The 16,647-nt window shown below is 37.5% G+C and overlaps 1 protein-coding gene across 2 annotated transcripts in view; it reads right to left on the reverse strand.

The window, feature by feature from the left end:
• The window catches only part of prickle1b (prickle homolog 1b), a 31,304-nt gene extending 16,853 nt beyond the window's left edge, over positions 1–14,451 (reverse strand). Inside the window, exon 1 of one of the 2 annotated variants that reach the window (XM_065284975.2) lies at positions 14,204–14,451. Coding sequence is in view for 1 of the 2 variants with exons in the window: in XM_065284974.2 (XP_065141046.2) it covers positions 9,769–9,792 (24 nt within the window). In the remaining variant the exon portion in view is untranslated. Of the gene's footprint in view, positions 1–9,768; positions 10,109–14,203 lie in introns of those variants that run through there. The other variant, XM_065284974.2, reaches the window with a different exon arrangement.
• Positions 14,452–16,647: the final 2,196 nt, after the last annotated feature.

Genomic DNA, 16,647 nt, shown 5'->3' on the forward strand with positions numbered 1-16,647 from the left:
AGCAGTTTTGTTTTGCATGTGTAAAGGAGACTTTTAAAAAAGCACGTAATTAAGCCCAAATGTTGGAAGGTTATTATATATTAGAAATTTATGTTGCTTGACCTTAAATTAAAAATTAAAATTGACAATGCAAATATAAAATGACAGGTTACACGCAACAGATGCATATTCCAAGCGGTTTAAACTTTTTTTGACTAGTGAGGAGTTGCTATAAATGATACAAAAATAAGGTTGACTTAAACTTAAAGGTGCACTGTGTACATTTTAGAAGGATCTTTTTTAGAGCAATGCAATATAATATACATTCTTATATTATCAGTGGTGTATAAAGATTTTACATTATGAACTGTATTGTTTTATTACCTTAAAATGAGATGTTTTTGTCTACATACACCATGGGTCCACTTACATAGGAGCCTCCATTTTGCGCCATCATGTTTCTACAGTAGCCCTAAGCGGACAAACTGCTCTACAAAGTGTGTTTTTCACTACGTTTGTCTCGACAATGACATGTTTGTTCTGTGACAGCTAATGCAACTTCTCTACGTGCTTTGAAAAGGAGGGGTGCAATTCGCAACCTCACAACTAGATGCCGCTAAAGTCATCACACTGCACCTTTAACTTTATTTTAATAATTTATAGCAACTCCTCACTAATAAAGAAAGTTCTAATTATTTGTAAATTTAAGTTGATTGAACTTAAAAAAGTGCAACAATGATTTTTTTTACGGTGTACGTTTTTGACTAAAAAAAATGTAAATACAGTGCATCATTTTTGCAAGTTTTACATGAAATTTTAATCAATTGAAACAATTAAAATTCCATTTAAAATTTACTTTAAAAAGTGAATGCAAAAATTATGCACTAAATTTTTAAGTAAATACAGCCTATTATTTTTAGTCCAATGCCTAGTTTGTTATATTTACTAAAATAATTAAAGTAGTTTCAACCAAAAATTATTAATTTAATTTCCTTATTACACATTGTACATGATAAAACTGAATTTACTAAATAATATGCTAATTTAGAATTACCATTTGTGTTATTTTTACTAAAATTTGGTTAAAAAACAAAATTACTCATTTAATCAAGTTAAATTTACAAAGCCACAAAATCATGTTTTACAGTATATGCCTACCAAAAAGTCACCTTCTTGCAAATCAGTTGGGTAAAACATAACATTCCTATTTTTTGTTTTCAATTTTACGAATATTTATGTTGATTATCAAAGTTTCATGTAAATAAAAATTACTAGAGTGACTCTTTCATAATACAATCAAATAGACGTAATATAACCCTATCAAAAAATGACTTTCTTAGTAAGTATTTTTGTCTTGTTTTGGGTACAAATATCCAAAAATGATCTTAAATTAATATCTTAAATTAAGATGCATCTTTATGAGCAAAATCACCTAAGAAAATAAGTCTACTTTTAGACAAAAAAACCAAACATAAAATTTAAGTGAATTTGTGCGTAAAACAAGCAAAACAATTTGCCAATCTTGAACTTTTTTCCTTAAACACTTAATTCTTACAAATTCAAGAAAAGTTTTATTTCCCCATTGGCAGAATTGTTTTGCTCATTTAAGCACAAATTAACTTTTTGACTTATTTTCTTAGGTCATTTTGTTCATCAAAAAATACATCTTGATTTAAAAAGTTTTAGATATTTGTACTGAAAACAAGACAAAAATACTAAGTAAGAAAGTCATTTTTTGAAGTGTACATACAAATATGTATACATTTGGTTCCAATATTTACCTCTGAGATACAGCGAAAGGTTGGTACATATTTTGACAATTTTTTTCTGACAGTACAGTTCACATTAAACTAAATTTCACAGGCACTTGTGTTTTCCATACAGTGCAGAAAGCATTCGCTCCCCCTGTGATTCACCAAATTCCAATTCACACCCATTATCAATTCATTCACACTCAGCCCATGACTCTACTGAAGTCCCTAGCAAAATCTGAATTTGAATTGAATTGACTATTCGCACCTGGAAACTGTCCTACAAACAGACATTAAAAGTCTCACACATGGAAAGTACCGCATCCATCAACAATCTTCAGGGATAAATGCTTTAGTGAGCGCTTTTCTCACTGTTGTGTTAATATTCAAAGTCACAGCACAGTTAAAGACGCAAGTTGGTGTGAGATATCTGGTCATAAAAAGAAAAGCTTATGTGTGCCAAAGCATAATAGCCAACGGGTGTTTTTTAGACACCTTCACAACAGAGCAGGGTTGTAAAGCCTAATAAAAGGCTGTACGTTCTGCTATAATCACGGTCTTGAATAGCTTGCGAGTAAAAGAAAGGTCAGATTAGCTGGCATTACCATCAAACTGTTATGTGCAGGGACACGTCGAGTGATAAAATGCTCTTTTAAGGTTTTTACAACGAGCTAGACTTGAACCTTGGCCACAGTTTCACACTATGAGCCAATGTTACATGATTTTTTTGCAAAACTGTCTGAGAATTCAAAAATTGTCTTCAAAAATGTATCTCATATAACTGTAAAAAAAGCTGGGTAATTTCAGCTCATGCTTGCCTTAAATATGAATAAACCCAGCTGTTGTTTTTAAATGAACCTTTGTTGGGTTGTTTCATCCAACATGGTTTGAATGTTTTTTACCCAACCCAACATTTTTAGAAAAGTTGTTGGGTCAAAAAAGGACAACCCACCTGTTGGGTTAAACTAACTTAAAAATGTTTATGTTTAACCCAACAATGGGTTCAAACAACCCAACATTTTGAAACAACCTAGCATAGCTAAATTAGGTTAACGATTGGTTGAAAATAACCCAGCATATTTTTATTGCTAAAATGGTGGGTTATTTCATCCCAGGCTTGGGTCAAAAAGAGACTAGACTGTTGGGTTAAATGAACTATAATGTTTATATTTGACCCAACAATGGGTTTAAACAACCCAACATTTTGAAACAACCTAGCCTAGCTAAATTAGGTTAGATTTGTCTGTTTTTGACCCAACAATGGGTTGAAAATAACCCAGCATATTTTTACTGCTAAAAATCTTGGGTTATTTCAACCCAGGCGTGGGTTAAAAAAGGACCAGACTGTTGAGTTAAATTAACTCAAATGTTTATATTTGACCCAACAATGGGTTTAATCAACCCAACATTTTGAAACAACCTAGGGTGCGTTCCACTCCAGTTTTAGACTTTGTCAAGTGGACGAGGGAAGTTTGTATGGATTTTGACCGAGTACACTTGTACACTTGTCTACTTGTACACTTCATGCAGCTCCATATCCCACAATGCATCATGATTGTGACGTCACTTCAGCAACTCGCGCTTTGCACATGGAGAGGGCTGTCTCCACTTTCCATGGGATCAAGGGCTTAGGGGGATCCATTTGAACCTCCTTCAAGTGTTTCAGCAGTAGTGGGCACTCGTACAACGTAAGCAATGAAGTACATCCGAGTGAACGAGACTGAGGGAAGTTAGCGAGGGAAGGTCATAAAAAAACAAACTGGAACGCAGAGCTAGCCTAGCTAAATTAGGTTAGCTTTGTCTGTTTTGACCGAACGATGGTTTGAAAATAACCCAGCATATTTTTACTGCTAAAAATGTTGGGTCAAAAAGAGACAAGACTGTTGTGTTTAATTAACTATAATGTTAATATTTGACCCAACAATGAGTTCTTCAAACAACCCAACATTTTGAAACAACTTAGCATAGCTAAATTAGTGTTGTCTGTTTTTGACCCAACGATTGGTTGAAAATAACCCAGCGTATTTTATTGCTAAAAATGTTGGGTTATTTTAACCCAGGCTTGGGTCAAAAAAAGACAAGACTGTTGGGTTAAATTAACTATAATGTTTATATTTGACCCAACAATGGGTTCAAACAACCCAACATTTTGAAACAACCTAGCATAGCCAAATTAGGTTAGCTTTGTCTGTTTTTGACCCAATGATGGGTTTAAAATAACCCAGCATATTTTACTGCTAAAATGTTGGAGTCTTTCAGCCCAGGCTTGGGTCAAAAGTAACAAGACCGTTGGGTTAAATTAACTATAATGTTTATATTTGACCCAACAATGGGTTCAAACAATCTGGCATAGCTAAATTAGGTAAGCGTTGTCTGTTTTTGACCCAACGATGGGTTGACAATAACCCAGCATATTTTTACTTCTATAAAGGTTGGGTTACTTCAACCCAGGCTTGGGTCAAAAAGTAACAAGACCGTTGGGTTAAATTAACTCAAAACTGTTTATATCTGACCCAACAATGGGTTCAAACAACTAGCATAGCTAAATTAGGTTAGCTTTGTCTGTTTTTGACCCAACAATGGGTTGAAAATAACCCAGCATATTTTTACTGTTAAATATGTTGGGTTATTTCGACCCAGGGTTGGGTCAAAAGGGACAGAACTGTTGGGTTATATTAACTATAATGTTTATATTTGACCCAACTGTGGGTTTTTCAAACAGCCCAACATTTTGAAACAACCTAAATTAGGTTAGCTTTGTCTGTTGAAAATAACACTTTTTTTGAGTGTACTGACATATTAATGTATTGCAACATTTTAGCTAAAAGGTTTTATTTCCTTAAAATCTCCATTCAGTCTTAAAAACCCGAACTGAACTCGTGTTTACGGTTCTATACTGTAATTAAGACCGTAAAAGTACTGTAATTTGACTTAGGTGTGACTGCGTCATAAAGGTATACGGTATAATGTTGAGAAGATTATAGTAATGAAGATACGTATATGCACTGCGCGGCAAGCACTTGAAGAGTCGGGACTGAGCTTGGCTTCTCATCCGCAGAGACCAGCTGCGTGTGTGCATGCATTTAGTTCATAATGGGTTCTGTTTTATTAGAAGCCTCCTTGCCCTCTCCTGCCTGCTTAATTTGATATTGTTAACTGATACATTCCACTTTAAAAAAGTAGAGAGGTCACAATAACCTCTACAGATGTCAGCTCGTCTGCAGAAGATAGAACGGGGGTTTATTTTTATTGCCAAAATATATTAATTTCGAAATTTTAAGTAGTTTTATTTGCATAAAGAAGTCTCTGAGACATTATTTTAGTGCCATAAATGCATTTTGTCTAGATGTTTATTTTAAAATTTTTTATTTCCTGTTTTTCCCAAAAAATGACTTTAGCAGATTTCATTATTGTATTAAAATTAAAGTAAAATCAAACGGTACTTACATGATGTATTAGTTTGCAATTGTCTTTGCATTACATGAAAATTTAATAAATAGTTCATAATAAGTAATTAAAAATAATGTCACAATGCAAAAACCCTTTATTTCCTTTATGCAAAAATGATCCCATCCGAAAATGAAACCCAAATATGTTCTTCAAAGCCACACAAAACGAACACAAGGTTTAGATGCTGGGTGCATGTCGAAGCACATGCGATTTCTCAATAACTTCCAGCCGACTTTTCCAATGACCACCACCTTTTTATATGCGTACATGTATATGTTGTGCATATGTGCATTCATTACTCTTAACGAGAAACAAGACATGCAACCACAAACTCATGTGTAGTTCGAGCCGAGGTGGTCTGAATAGTGCCTCATGTAGAGAGTTTAAGACCACCCAAGCCCGACCCTTATCAAACTCCAGCGGGCATCTACCATGCACAACGACCCTTTACCTCCACGTATCCTAATTACAATTGTACCGAACGACCACAGAACATCTGCTGCTAATGCCGTCGAGTGTGATTATTAGGGAGATTTGACTCCCAGGCCGACACGCAGAGGAAGCGCAACAGACAGGGCTAACAAGGAGATGTACGAGCACATGTGATTTGTTTTTATTAGTGAAAGAACACTGCAACATGTTGAAACGATGAAGCTGATATGTTTTGCTAGTTCATTAGCTGTGTTTTTTGGCCATGGATCCTGCCGCACGGTTAATTGGGTGCTGATGAAAATATATTTAATAATGTTAACATCACTTTGATGTCGCTTGCGGCACAAAGTATGTTTGGCGATATCCAGTCAGGGGTTGGTAAGCATTTTGCGGACGTATTGCATTTTGTCTGCTACCGATGTGCTATATTAAGAGAGCCAAATTCGGACCTCAGTCATTATGTTGATAAATTGTGCAACACTGAATACTATCTTGCATCATTCTCATTTGGAAGGTAATTACTGCCCTCCCAGCAGGGAAATGTAAGCTTGGGGTTTGGGCAGGGGGCTGCATGCAACGGTAATGACAATAGACCCCTAGGGCATGTTGGTTATTAGGGCTTAAAACACACATATGTTCACACACAACGCCCTGTTACACAATCCATTTCTTTTTCACATAATTCATTGCCACTAACATGACAAGCTCACCTTAGTTAATGACAAACTCGACTGTACTTTCACCGCAAGGCTGTTTTGAAGAGCGCTGCTTTGGGGTGACTACGATGACGTGTAATTCAACACTTGGAGTTGATATAGTAATCCTCACATAATGGGCCTCTGTGTAAGGGGCCAGTCTCCGAAACTAATGGTATTCTGTTCCTTAAACGGCGAGAAAATTAGATTTTCTTTTTTTTACTTGTATTTGCTGCGGTATGAATTATACTGTGACTTTTAATGGTTTTTAACGTGAAAAAATCATCTTGCGTCTATAATAAAGATATAAATTATTACCAGTTTCTATATTTTTTAATGTTCGATTTTAATGACGGTGCTCAAGTGGTCTACCGTTTGCTATGGTTACCTCCTCAGGGAATTTCTGTACACAATGGTCTGTTTGCCATTAGTTGAATATATGTACACCTAGGCTATGTTTACACGACAACGATGTAGTGAGAAACGGAAAAGTTTTATGAAAAGTTTTACGTACACGTGACAGCACCGTCCAAAAATCTGCGTTTGCACAGATCCTAAATCTGCTGTAAGGTATGCTAGGCCAGTAGATGGCGATGTTACATTGTAAAGAAGCACTACAAGCCTGCATACATACGCATTCATCACACAGCAATAGATACAAACAGTCAAGGATGCAAAACTATTAAGGTAAATATAAAAAAGTGTGCACACCAAAGCATTTACACCGGCGGCCGGCGTATATTTAACATTTTATTCAATGGAAGCGCTGTGCTTTTTTAAAAACGCTAGCAGCTGGCTGGTTTTGTCAGAGCTGAACGCTGGTGCTCTGTGGTTTATCCGCACTGAGCGCCGAGAGTTTAAATATTTTCAACTCTGGGTGAAATGCATAGCTCGGCAATTCTCACTCGGTTGTCCAATCACAGTGGAGGAGGGGTGGGCAAATATCACAACAACCAACCTGCGCATCATTCAACGACTGATAAAGCAGACTGTATATAGCAACACAAGCGCTCAGCTGAAAAAGCTGACAGGCAGCGCCTTGCTTTTCAGCCATGTTTAAACGCTTTGGTGTGTGCGCCCCCTAAAACGCCAAAATATTGTAAACTTTCTTGGCGAAGCTCGCAATCCTGTTGTTTGCCATTGTTGTTTTGCTTATATTCACGTATGCCTATAGACCGAATTAACAAATGCGCTTGATGTAATTATTATCAAAGATTTGTGTTTACGCAGTTTACATGGAGAAGACAATATGTCGTTATCGAAAACTTTGTGTACGAAGTTGCTCGCGTACGAAGTTGCTCGCGAACGAAGTTGCTCGCGAACGAAGTTGCTCGCGAACGAAGTTGCTCACGAACGAAGTTGCTCGCGAACGAAGTTGCTCACGAACGAAGTTGCTCACAAACGAAGTTGCTCACGAACGAAGTTGCGTGCGTACGAAGTTGCGTATAAAGTTGCTTAGGAAGTTGCATACAAAGTCACAGCCAAACTGCATAAAAACTTGTACGGTTTAAATCATTTTACCCAGTTTCACATTTGCGTGCGTACGAAGTTGCGTGCGTACGAAGTTGTGTATAAAGTTGCTTAGGAAGTTGTGTACAAAGTCACAGCCAAACTGCATAAAAACTTGTCCGGTTTAAATCATTTTACCCAGTTTCACATTTGCGTGCGTACGAAGTTGCGTGCGTACGAAGTTGCGTATAAAGTTGCTTAGGAAGTTGCGTACAAAGTCACAGCCAAACTGCATAAAAATTTGTACGGTTTAAATCATTTTACCCAGTTTCACATTGGTTTGAAAAATGTTGGATGCGTACGAAGTTGCTTGTGTATGAAGTTGTTTGCGTACAAAGTTGCGTAAGACGTTGCGTAAGAAGTTGCATAAGAAGTTGCGTAAGAAGGTGCGTAAAAAGTTGCATAAGAAGTGGCGTACAGAGTTGCATAAGAAATTGCATAAGAAGTTGCGTACAATCTTGCGTACAAAGTTGCATAAGAAGTTGCGTAAGAAGTTGCAATAAAAAATTAAATACAAAGTTGCTATACAAAGTCACAGCCAAACTGCATAAAAACTTTTAAGATTGAAATAATTGTCGTATAACAACCCCTTAGTTATAATGTATTTTTTTGCAGTTAGTGTTTCACTTTGGTTTGAAAAATGTATTTTTCCCAAAATTTGCTTTCTGCTTTGTTGCCCTTTGTCACTTTGAGGATGGACCTAGCTGATGGACCTAGACATGGACTTTACAATATCTATATGCGCAGCAGTGACATGAATTTATTCGATGTACTGCAAGATCCAAGTCGATGAATCTGTTCTTCAACCACAGATAAGCAAGAGAGAGGAAATGAGACGGATAGAGATATTTCGGTTCATTAGGCAGAGAAGAAGAAATGGGTCACGGGAGTGGAACGTGTAATGAAGTCAAGTCTCTCTGAGGAGCAACTAGTATATTATTGAAAGGTAAAACCCTCAGCTCCCAAACAGATGTCTTAGACCCTTAGGGGCTTCTTTAAAGTTTCTCAGCATAGTACATTGTGTGCACGCACACACAGGTTTTGCCATATTATGGACTTCTCATTGACTTTCACTGTTATTACACAAGGATAATGATGCAACCCCTAAACCTAACCTTCACATAAACCTTAATGCAATTATTAAACTTTTGTGTACCGAGAACTCCCTAACAACCTGTTTTACTGTATTTTGGACAACATAAGTCCAAAGGTCTATACACACACATATATTGTGTGAAATTTAGCAATTTTACGGGATTAAAACCATAAAAGCAGGACGAGACACAACAGCAAGCTGTTGCATGTTGCATTTCACAGCTGAATGTGTTCGGATAATGAATCGTGTCATGATGTTTTCTCTGTTCCAAGAAAAGCAATCCTTCTGGTTCCGGGGTTCATTCATGTTAACACACAGCGTGACTCTTTACAACCTGTTACCAATGCGAACGATTAAACCCCCAGACCTTTTCTGGCCAAACAAGCGCACAATAAAATCCCTGTTTGGTTGCTAGTTTTCATTAGCGTGAAAGCCCCCAAGCATTCATTAGCAAACCCCATAGTAAATGTCTTCCGTCCCACAACCCACTTAAGGATAAATCTATTTTAGCGAGTGTGTAGGTTCTTCTGTGATGAATTATACTTTCTTTTATCCAAGCCTAATATACAAAGACATACAGTTTTTACGAAATGTGCAAACACGGTGGCACCCATAAAACATTTCTCTGTGGGTTTTGGATATAGACCAACCCTGCATGGCAGACCAAACAGGACACGCAGCTTAAGACCTGGGCCGAGGAGGCGATAGCCACTGCCAAATATTTGTAAATGAAATGTCACACATCTGCTCTCCGTGTCCTACTTAAATCATCTCAATCATATAAATTATGCATAATAAACTCCATATTGTCCAGTGAGGTCTTAATCTAAACAGCAGTATTTCGGCATCATGTCACCTTTTTAGCTGTCAGGTTGATCATCTCGGTGGTTGTCGAGGTGCTCTTATCTCCATGCTCTGCTGAACGTCTGCCGCACGCGTCTCACGCTTTGATTATAAGGGAGCTGCCGGCAGCCGTCTGCCCGACCGAGTGAAATCATTACCTGCCTTTAATCTCCACGTCTGATATGGCTGACATGGGTAATTACTGCGCTGCCAAATAACCTTGCTTTTACAAAAAGATGTAAAAAAAAGTGCAAATCAAAATGAATTACTATGATCTCTTGGGCTTTGCAAAAGACTTTTGACTCCTTGTTGTTGAGTTAACTATTTATCGTCTCCCTAAGGGTTGCTGTCTGTTTAGATTTTGGGAATGTGACGTGTTTTAATATCAACCCGCTGTTCCGCAACTTCAATAGGATGTGGTTGGTGAGCGAGCCAAGGCTCAGAAACCAGTCAGTGAGCAATTACAGTAGAAACGATTCAAGCATCTCCCACACCGAGACAGATAAGTGTCCTGACCCACAAGCTGTCAGCTGTGGCGGGTTAATTTGATTTTCTCGGTCGCCTGCGCTCACATGATCGACCTTCCTCAGTTCTCGTGATGTTTAAGTACAGCCTGTTATGGAGGGGATTTTTATTATGGAGCTTTGGATCCGCAGTTTTTGCACATTGCATTGTGGTGCTGATGTGGGCTATGTATGTTCGAATCTGGGTCACTTTATTTGTTGCATTTGTCATGATCATTTTATTTATTTTTTATTCGGGTGGCTTTAGTACAAATAACAAAATACTTAAAAAAAAAAAAAGTCTACGATGGCATTATGTTTTCTCAAAATAATTGTGCTTGGTGCTTTCAAACGATTAATCGCGATTAATCGCATACAAATTCAAGTTAGTCTAATATATGTGTAAATATATTGCACACACATATATGTATACATTTAAGAAAATGTTTCTTTATATATAATTTTTTATTTATTTATATATATAATATAAAATATATAAAAATGTGTGCTGGGGGAAGATTAATCGTGATTAATCGCACACAAAATAAAAGTGATTTTTTTGCATAATACGTGTGTGTGTACTGTGTGTAATTATTATGTATATTTATTTAACCACACACATATACATATATACATTTCAGATTTTTTTTATTAAATATAATTTTTTTAATTTATATTAATATATTAAAATATAAATAAATGTATATACACTTGTAAATGTTTCTTAAATACATATATAAATGTGTGTGTATTTATATAATTACACACAGCACACACTCATATATTATGCAAAAAAATCACTTTTATTCTGCATGCGATTAATCACGATTAATCTTTGCCCAGCACTAAAATATAAATAAATACATATACACATGTAAATGTTTCTTAAATATATGAATGTGTTTGTGTTTATATGTACATAATAATTCCACACATATATTATACAAACACAAACTTTTATTTTGTATGCGATTAATCGCGATTAATCGTTTGACAGCCCTTACTGTACTATAAACAAACATTGAATTGCATTGCCTTTGACAAGTGCTCAAAAGTCAATATATATATATATATATATATATCTGTCAGAAAAAAGGCTGTCCCTATGGCTGGTACCCTTTCAAAAAGTACACCCAAAGAGGTCATATTAATAGCTCAAAGGCACTGGTACCAAATGAATACATATCTCTACCCAAATGGTACATATAAGAATGTTTTAAAGGGAACTGCCCCAGTGACAGCTTTTTGACCATCTGGAATATCATGCAAATCCATCAAGAAATAGTTTTGTATCTGTATCTTCTCTGTGGACCCCTTAGAGTACCTCCACAGCCCCGCTGATTGAAAACCCTATCGTCTGGCTGCATGCTCTGTGATGTTGTTTTCGCTGGTATCTGTGGAAATATCCATTGTTTAAAGAAGTGGTTTGGATTGGTCGCCGGGCTGAATGCCAGCTGGCCGGTATCAGAGTCTAACTGTTTGACTCTTTAGCGCAACTAAAGAGCAACTTGTCCCTATCCATGCTTGGCAGCGTTCAGGGGGCGAGCTGATAGAAAGCTGCCAAATGTGTTCGAGGTGTGGGGTGATTTGCATAGTGGAGCACACGTCAGGGTCTCTGAGCATAAATGGGGCACTGTGAACCCACTTTGCTCTCCGCTAGTAAATCAACACGGTATATACAAGCACTCCTCTGAGCATAACCTGTGGGCCGGATTTGGGGGTTAGAATCGCTCTTTCTGTCCTTCTTGTAGCTACATGAGCACACACAGACTTGTACTCCTACACAAATATCCCTATTCACATAGCAGGCAAATTATTTATCGTATAAATCCCAAACATGCTCCTTGTTTTAAAAGCCTAAACTAAGGCGGTGTTGTTTGCTAAACATGCAAAAACCTGTTTAACATTTATATTGTCTACCTACCTACTAACTTCTCTACTGGGAAGGGTGTATACAAAATTGTTTCCAAACTATCTCATTTAAAATGCAGTCAACGCCAGAATCAGTCCATAAATGCTGACCGACTTCAAACACGCCATCCAGGAGGAAATATCACATCATTCTCTACATTCCAGTCAGCTGAGACAGAGCTTTACATGTGGTCCTAATGGCTCATCTATTAACTTGAGTCTTTACATAACAATCTCAGATCTCTATTTGGGTGCCACATTTGGAAACCTGCCACTTTATTTCCACTCAAGTCACCTGAGACCCCCTAGGGATCCGGTTAACTTTGACTCCCGCACACAAAATTCCAATCTGTTAAAAAACCATCACAGATATTCTAATAATGGATTTAATGGCTTTAATGGGGATTGTAATGGTGCCTGTGGGTCTCTACTGGTAATGCTTTGTCTTTTATTGTTGGGATGTTATCTGGTGGATGGGAAACAACCAATAAATCCTACTGGATAGACCCCAATTAAGGAATTTTGCAATGGTCTTAATGGTAAACAGCTGTTTGTGACATTATTTGGCGCTGAAAACATTTTTTTTTGTGTGTGTGTGTTTGTGTTGTTTACTTTTTCAGCAGGTCATGACATTGCTTAAGTCAAGTAACTTATATGATAATAAATACATCTAGGGCTGAACAATGTTGGTTAGTTAGTTGAGAGGTTATGTGTAAAATTGATCCGTATAGAGATTGTTCTGCTAGTGTATATGCTCATTTAAATGAATAGTTCACCCAAACATGAAAATTCTCTTATCATTTACACACAACTTGTATGTTGTAACAAACCTGTATTTATGTATTTTGAACACTAATGAAGATATTTTGAGGAATGTTTGTAACCATTCACTTCCAAAGTATTCTTTTTTTCCTACTATGGAAGTAATGGGCTCATGAACGTTCCTCAAAATATCTTCCTTCGTGTTCATCAGAACAAATAAATTTATACAAGTTTGTAACAACATGAGAGTGAGTAAATTATGACAACATTTTCTTTTTGGGGGGGTAAACTATCCCTTTAACGCTGTCTTCCGGTCCGTTGCCTAGCAACGGCACTGGAACAACTGACGAGGCCATATTCTCCTCAAGCAAAACAACCGCTAGGTGACACCAACACCTAGTACAACAAATGCGCTCTTCTCGCTCAAACTCTGACATAGTGCTGAAAAACAGCTTTTCATGTTCAATTTCACAACATAAAACCAAAAATGTATACACACGCGAAAGACACGGTAATAGGTGCGTCACACAAACTTGAGGCAAATGCGCGCTCAGACCAATTACACAGCACTGAAAATGTTCCCAACATGGAAATGATCCCTAACGGCAAGTGTTTAACAAGTAACAGTTTTACCTTAGGGTCGAAACGAGGAACGCGCCCAGTTATAATAGATTTATTATAGGAAAGGCGGGTCGTGTTTGCGTTACGCGTCTGGCGACAAACGGCACCGGGAATGACAGGAAAGAAGTCACTTTAATGCCAGCCGTGTCCTGATTGACAATGAACAGCTGAATGTGAGTACGCACACATCTGGAGACCCACAGGGGCTTCACACTACATACTCCATGCTGTACTGTGCGCCTTTACGCACCAGTTGGTCACTTTAAACATGGTTGCAATTGAACACTCGTAGGTTTAGTTGGAGGTAGCCGTATAACATGAAATTAATGTTCATCATCATTCCAATTTAAAGCGCAAAAAGTTAGTAGATAAGTTCACACAGCACTTAAACCAACATTAACCAAGGCTAGTTTACCTATCTGTAGTAAAACCACTAATGGTCTCACTATATAATAAACTATGTTTATTTGCAGTAAAGTTATGGTTATACATATGATAAACGTGGTTGCTACTTTTTTATATAATAAAACTATGATTACTTTTCCTGAGGGACTCCCTGCGCATTTTGGTGTAGTCTACTGGAAAACATTATTTCTATATTTCTTACAAACATCCCAAACAGCACATTACAATATGAAAAAGCATACTTACACTGAAGAAAAAGGTGGATTCAAGGTGATGAGCTGATGTATTCCTGAAGTTATTGGAAAATATTCACAAATGCTGTCATTTGCTCGAGTCCCGATGACTGAATATAAACCAGCGCGCTTGGTAGCGGGCGCGTTGCGTTTCAGTATCCAAATAACGCGAAGCAATGGGCCAACATAGCGGAGACGCAGAAAGTGAGTTTGAATCCCAGCTGCGTTGAGTAAACACGCAGTCTGTAGCCCCGCCAGTTAAAGACCCTGTGTGTTCACAGCGCTGAAATGACATTAGTGTTGCTCTTCTCTTATTGGCTGAGACGCGCAACCCCCACCAGCCCTTCCACAGACGGACATTCTTCCTTCTCTCTTTCCTTGGGGTTTAAAGTAAATTGAACATCTCACATTGATTGGTGCAATGTAGTAGGAAAGTCCCAAAATAAAGCTTTCAGTTTTATAATTTTTTATAGATGCTGACAGCTGAATAGAAAATCTTATTTAGTGGTTTAAAGGGAATTGTATTGGTTTTAATGGACACTATAATGATTTCTGTGGGTCACTGGTGGTAATGTGTGGGGTGCTGTTGGTGGGATGTTATTTGTGACAAACAAAACTAGTAAATTTTTTGAAATCTGAAGTCATCTGATGGTTGAATAAATAAGTTACAATAGGATAATATTTGGCCGGGATGCAACTACTTAAAAATCTGAGGGTGCAAAAAATCTAAATATTAATTATCTAAATATTAATATTAAAGATCTAATTATGTTTTTTGCTTCAGATTTTTGTTCCCAGAATACTTTGCATGAGGTGTTATTTTATAGTTTTATTTTGTAAAGACAAATATGTTATCAGTAAATAGCAAACATTTAAATCTACAGTAAGTTACTGGCAAACAGCTGTCAGTATTACTGTGTGCCCGTGCGACTTATAACTGGTTTTAATGGTCCAGGGTCACATTTGCCGGACAGGCACTGATAGACCACTGTTAAATCCTACTCGAATTAGACCCAAAACACACTAAATAAGGGAATTTTATAATGGTTTTATTGGTAAACAGATGATGGGTCTAGATAAGATCCCACCCTCCTTTCAGAGCGCCAAAGCCACACCTCCTCCAAAACACATAGACTATGTTTTAGCTATTTCTTGGTCCAGACGTTTTTCTTTATAGCCGTTTCTAACATTGTCTGTTTTTGACACCATTTTTCTTGAGTCAATTTTGTCCTTTCAGGAGGATAGTAAGGTTGTTGCTGTTTGCTTTCCATTCTCGCTTGGTCAGCATGGTGTAATACCTCTTTAGCCCAATGGCCAATCAGAACTAGCCCAGTGATCTTAACCCTTATACAAAACTTTTGGTTTTATAAATAAATCTTACTTTAAGATTGACAGCTGATGAATAATGTACACTGATTCAACCCACTGAATAAACAACCAGTGGCAATAGTTGAAAAGTAGTGAAATTCTGTGGGAAAATCACAGACTTGACAAAACCCTTATGATGGGATACACACCTCTAATGGTGCTTTTTCATTGCATAGTACCCCACGGGTCAGGTCGGGTCAGCTCACCTTACTTTGGCTTGGTTAGCTTTTCAGTCGAGTTTAGTAACACTTTAGAGTGGGTGGGATTATAGGCGTGTCGTTATATTTGCACTTCCTACTCCTGTGACATCATACAAGTGAGAGCGTCATTGGAATGCTATATGTTACCATACATTTATTTATTTCTCAGTCTGCCACAAAATTAAAATTGACCACCACAAATAAATGTTTGCACATCGTGTTTATTACTACCTGTCTCACATGACAGTTTTTGTACACACACCTCATTTAAGTTGCATAAATGCCACGAATGTGCCGCCACAAACCGCAAGTCTGAAAAACACTGGTATGGTGTTCCTGATTCTCAACCTGTGGGTGTTTTTCATCGCTAAATCGGAGTTTGGGAACTTACAACAAAGCACAGATGACAACAGGTTTGCTCGAGGCAGCGCAAACATGAAAGTAAAGCTAATCTTGCTTTTAGCATGACGCTCATCGCGATTCTCAAAGACCAATCAGTGATCTTTTGAGTTTTTTTTTACGTTTCAGTATCAGCTCAGCTTGCTTGGAACCCTGACCGAGGTGGTAAAAAAAAGTAATGGGTACTACCCAGTGGAAAAGCCCCCAAAAGTGAGCTGACCCAACCTAAACCGTGGGGTACTATGCAATGGAAAAGTGCCATAAGTCTGTGCAAGCAGGGTGCATATTTTGACAGGCAAGTAGGACATCCTATCATTGCATCCGGACCAAATGCAATGATTGGATGCATTTTTTTGCTCCTTCACCTTCCTCAGTAAATACATATTTGAATAAATATATTTAGACCACTTAACTAACTGATTGCTATCAGGATATGAACAGAGCCGATCCTCTCTATACGCAGGCTACGCGAGCTGCGTAGAGCCCCGCA

This window comes from Paramisgurnus dabryanus, chromosome 1 (assembly GCF_030506205.2).
Source record: "Paramisgurnus dabryanus chromosome 1, PD_genome_1.1, whole genome shotgun sequence".
In the NCBI taxonomy this organism is placed as follows: Eukaryota; Metazoa; Chordata; class Actinopteri; order Cypriniformes; family Cobitidae; genus Paramisgurnus; species Paramisgurnus dabryanus.